Source organism: Octopus bimaculoides, chromosome 17 (assembly GCF_001194135.2).
Source record: "Octopus bimaculoides isolate UCB-OBI-ISO-001 chromosome 17, ASM119413v2, whole genome shotgun sequence".
NCBI lineage: Eukaryota > Metazoa > Mollusca > Cephalopoda > Octopoda > Octopodidae > Octopus > Octopus bimaculoides.
The window spans coordinates 49,678,762-49,683,903 of record NC_068997.1 but is presented as its reverse complement, the minus strand read 5'-3'; the positions used below and the strand labels follow the sequence as shown (position 1 = coordinate 49,683,903).

The following is a 5,142-nucleotide window of genomic DNA, read 5'->3' as shown; positions in this document are numbered from 1 at the left end:
ATATATATATATATATATATATATATATAACTACCTAAAAATTCAGTAAATAGCTATACATACGTTTGTGTGTGTGTTTTTACATATATGCGTATATGTGCATATATATATATATATATATATACTCACGCACACAGAAGTATTCATATGTATATATACATACATATGCCGCACATACACAGATACACACGCACGCACACACATGTATATACTTGCAGACACATAATTATTAGTGTATAAATAAAAAATGTATATACCTACGTACACGCGTGTGACGCACCCCAGTATGCATAGTCTTTGTGTGTGTATGTGTGTGTGTATTATGCATAACATGTATATATATTTATACATACATATATCTACGCACATGTACATACATATACATACACACACATATATACACAAACACACACAGAGAAGCATATGCATATATATATATATATACACACCCACATACATATATGTGTATATATACATATATATATGTGTACATAGATACATACTTATGTACAAACATGTATACATATATACAAACATATATATGCACACACACACACACACGCAGATACACACGCACACATGTATATAAATGGTTCAAAATATACAAAAAATATGCAAACACACACATAGATAGGTAGAACAACAAAGAATGTGTATTACTTTAACGCTCAAGGAGAATAGAAGAAGGGTTTAATGTTTCGAGCCAATGCTCTTCTATAGAAAGGAACGAAGAGAGAAAACAGATGGAGTGAGAGAAAACAAAATGTATCTGAATCAACTGTTACTACATGTCAACTGGAAGTTTCGTATTGCATACTGTACCCGAGGAAGAAGTTTCCTAAACGGAAAGGCAGCGACAATCATTTCCAGGAACCAGCATATCTGACCAGACGTACAAACATGCAATATTTATATATGTGTGTGTGAGTGCGTCTGCACATGTGTGGGTGTCGGTGCGTATAAATGTCGATATACTTATACGTACATATATTTATATATGATATATGAATATTACCACCGTTCACATGTATGTATATATATATGTCGATAAATAGAAAAATCTGTCTCTCTGTGAAAGTATGTATGAACGTATGTGTGTGTTCGTGTGTATGTGTGTGTGTGTGTGTGTGTGTGTGTGTGTGTGTGTGTGTGTGTGTGTGTGTGTGTGTGTGTGTGTGTGTGTGCGTGTGTTCGCGTGAATTCATACATTTACTTAAATATACGTATATTTAATGACAAGTCGGCATACAAGAGCAAACAAACATTTATATGTCCATAAATGGATATTTATATGTATACAAAAGAAAAAGAATAGAATAAACACAATAACAACAATGATGATGATAATAATAATAATAATACTTTCTACTGTAGGCATAAGGTCTGGAATTTTGAGGAAGGAGGTAAGTCGATTACATCGACCGCAGTGTGCAACTGGTACTTGATTTATCGACCCCGAAAAGATGAAAAGCAAAGTCGACCTCGGCAGAATCTGAACTCAGAACGTAGCGATGGGCGAAATACAGCTAAGCATTTCGTCCAGCGCCCTAACCGGTTCTGCCAGCTCACCGCCGCCTTAATAATAATAATAATAATAATAATAATAATAATAATAATAATAATAATATTAATAATAATGTATCAGTACCAGCAGATGACAACGTTTCTCTAAAAGAAATGGAAAAACTTTCATAATACAAAGACCTGGAAATAGAGATAACCCGAATGTGGAATCTAAAAACAGAAACAATTCCTATCATAGTAGGTGCCTTAGGTATAATAAAAAAATATTCAGACAAATACATAACAAAAATACCAGGACTTACAAATATATATAACATACAGAAAATTGCACTACTGGGTACTGCACACATTCTACGCAAAACACTTTCAATACAGTAAACATAAGAGCACCACAGCAAACCACAGCACATACCCAAGGCGCACAGAGCTGCGCTCGGTAGTGAAGTGAAAGCACGTTATAAAAATAAAACTACTGAATAATAATAATAATAATAATTATTATTATTATTGTTATTGTTATTGTTATTATTATTATTATTATTATTATTATTATTTCAAATTTTGGCGGCAAGGGCAGCTTGGAGGAAGTGGGAATGAGTCGATTACATCAACTCCAGTGTTCAACTGGTACTTATTTTATCGCTCCCGAAAGGATGAAAGGTAAAGTCGACCTCGGCAGAATTTGAACTCAGAACGTAGCGACGGGCGAAATACCGCTAAGATTTCGCCTTAATAATGACAATAATAATGATGATGATGATATCAATAATAACATTTTCCGGTATATTTACAATGACTGTTGTTTCGTGGGTGAGGTGGGGGGAATAGTCGTTATGTCGACCGTATATCTTTAACTGGTACTTTAGTATATCAATTCCTGATAGACGAAAAAAAAAAAAAAAAAAAAAAAAAAGAAAATGTTGACCTGGGTGCGATTTGAACTCAGAACGTACAAAATCGGAGCAGATAACGGATTATATAATTGTTCAGTGGATTTTAATTATTGCAGCAAAAAATGTACGGCTAAGTTAAATGAAATACATTTAAAATTTGTTTTTAAATAGCAGTTCGGTGCTTAAATAAAATAAACTAACTTTCTGTAAGTTCTCGTCGTCGTCGTCGTCGCCATCGATACCACCACCGCCGCCGCCGCCGCCCCCGTCCTCGTCATTGAAACAATTTAAGTACGAGAACATTGGTTAGAATAAGAACAAGAATTACAATGTGTAGAAAGAAGGTGGCGAACTGGAAGAGTCGTTAGCGAGCAGGACAAAATGCTTCAGCGGCATTTCGTCCGAGTTCAAATTCCGTTGCTTTTCATCCCTTTCGGGGGTCGATAAAATAAATACCAGCTGAGTACTGCAGTCGATGTAATCGACTTACTCTCTTCCCCGATATTGCTGGCCTTGTATTTCGACCCTCGCTACGTTCTGAGTTCAAGTTCCACCGAGGTCGACTTTGCCTTTCATACTTTCGGGATCGATAAATTAAGTACTGGGGGCCGATATTACCGACAAGTCCCCTCCTCACAAATTTCAGGACTTGTGCCTTTAGTAGAAAGGATATTGCTGCCTTTGCGACAGAATTTGAAATCATTAATTATAATGTATGAAAATAACAGCAACAACGACGACAGCGGTTTCTGACCTCGGCACAAAGCCAGCAATTTTGAGAAGAGGATTAGTCGTGTGGATTGGTACTTCATTCTAATGACCCTGAATGGGATTAAAGGCCAAGTTAATCTCGACAAGATTAGCAGAACAAATAAAGCGCCTGACAAAATACCCGGCCGTATTACTTTTGTTCCTTACGATCTGAATTCGAACCCTGCTGTGGTCAACTTTGCCTTTCACCTTTCCGTGGTCGATAAAATAGAATACTAGTCTTAGATACTAAGCTTGGTGGTATTGAATTACCCTTGCTCTCAAAAATGGAGAATCCAAGACCAAAGTACAAACAATTACAACGACTAGAAGTATAGCAGTTTAAAATTTGGGCTCAAGACCAGCAATTTTAGCTGGAGGGGCAAATCAATAATATCGATTCTACTGCTCATTTGGTACTTAATTTATCAACCCCAAAAGGGCAGGAAGAAATGCCAGCGCGTCGCCTAATAATGATTTCAAATTTTTGCCACAAGGGCAGCATGTGGGAAGGGGTTAAGTCGATTACATCAACCCCAGTGCGTAACTGGTACTTATTTTATCAACCCCGAAAAGATGAAAGGCAAAGTTGACCTCGGAGGAATTTGAACTCAGAACGCAGCGATGAGCGAAATACCGCTAAGAATTTCGTCCGGCGCGCTAACGATTCTGCCAGCTCGCCGCCCAATAATAATTATAATAATTATTTCTAAATTTGACAAAAAAGATCACCAGATTTTGAGGGAGGGGGTTACCCAATTACGTCGATCCTAGTATCTGACTGGTACTTTATTCTATCGACTCCAAAAGATTGAAAAACGAAGTCGATTTTGCTGATGTTTGAACTCAGAGCGTTAAGATGCAGAAGTGGCATTAAGCATTTTTGTCCAACGCTCTAACCATTCGGCCAACACACTGTTTAAACAACAAAAACAACAACAACTATAATTCTTTCTGAAATTTTTGACGAGTGGGGCTATTCGATTACATTGATCCCAGGGCTCAACTTATATTTGTTTCATCGACCCCGAAATGATAAAAAGCAAAACAGGCCTTGATAGAATTTGAACTCAAAACGCAATGTCGAAATAATTACAGGAATAATGATAGAAATAGGATACCAAATATACGATGTCAACAAGAACACGGGGAAAATGCAAACATATGCAAAAAATGCAAAAGAAGATTGTCCAAAAATTATAATATAATATTTGAACAAATAAATCAAGTTTTTTTTATTATTTAAATATCTTTTCTTTTTATATTCTTTCAGAATTGTCTTTTTTTTTTGTCTGTTATGGTTTTGAGGTTTATTGTGTGTGTTTTAGTAGTGTTATTAATATTATTCTTTGTTTTAAATAGATTTTTCTTGTTATCATTTTCACTTCAATTTTTTTATTGACATGAATGTTTTTTAAGGTTACACATTGTTCCATCTACAAAAAATTGTTGCCATTGTGTGTTAGTTTTTTTGTTGATTTTCTTTTTAATCAATTTTATATCATTTAATTTATTTTTCAGGAGATTTCTTCTGTCTCAATTTCATTGTATTTAGCTTTTTGGTTTTGAATTTTAATAGAATAATAATAGAAAAAAAAACTATTCAGATGTTTTACAGAATTGCGAGAAAAAATGAGTAAAGAAATCTTCATAACCATCATCACCATCAACAATAACAACAACAACAGCAGCAACAATAACAACAGTAGCAGCAGCAGCAGTAGTAGCAGCAATAAAAACGATAACAACAACAGCAACAACATAAACAAATCGTAAGAGCCGGTCAGGAAAAGAATCACTCCTCATCTGGCTGGAATGCAGGGCAACGAATGTATTTTTAAAGGTTTCCGTCCCGTTTTCTTCAAAATATAGGCACCGATTTCTATACACCTGCAATGAAAGAAGATATATTTAAACATATAATTCTTATAACTACATAGATTGTTGCATTTCAATATATATATATATATATATA

At 35.0% G+C, this 5,142-nt stretch overlaps 1 protein-coding gene across 2 annotated transcripts in view; it reads right to left on the bottom strand.

Moving 5' to 3' along the window:
* Window positions 1–546: 546 nt before the first annotated feature.
* LOC106884262 (cartilage matrix protein) overlaps window positions 547–5,142 on the bottom strand; it is a 137,636-nt gene continuing 133,040 nt past the window's right edge. For both annotated transcript variants that reach the window (XM_052973962.1, XM_052973963.1), the window contains one exon: window positions 547–5,057. In XM_052973962.1, coding sequence (XP_052829922.1) covers window positions 5,050–5,057 — 8 coding nt within the window. In that variant the 3' untranslated portion in view covers window positions 547–5,049. The remainder of the gene's footprint in view (window positions 5,058–5,142) is intronic.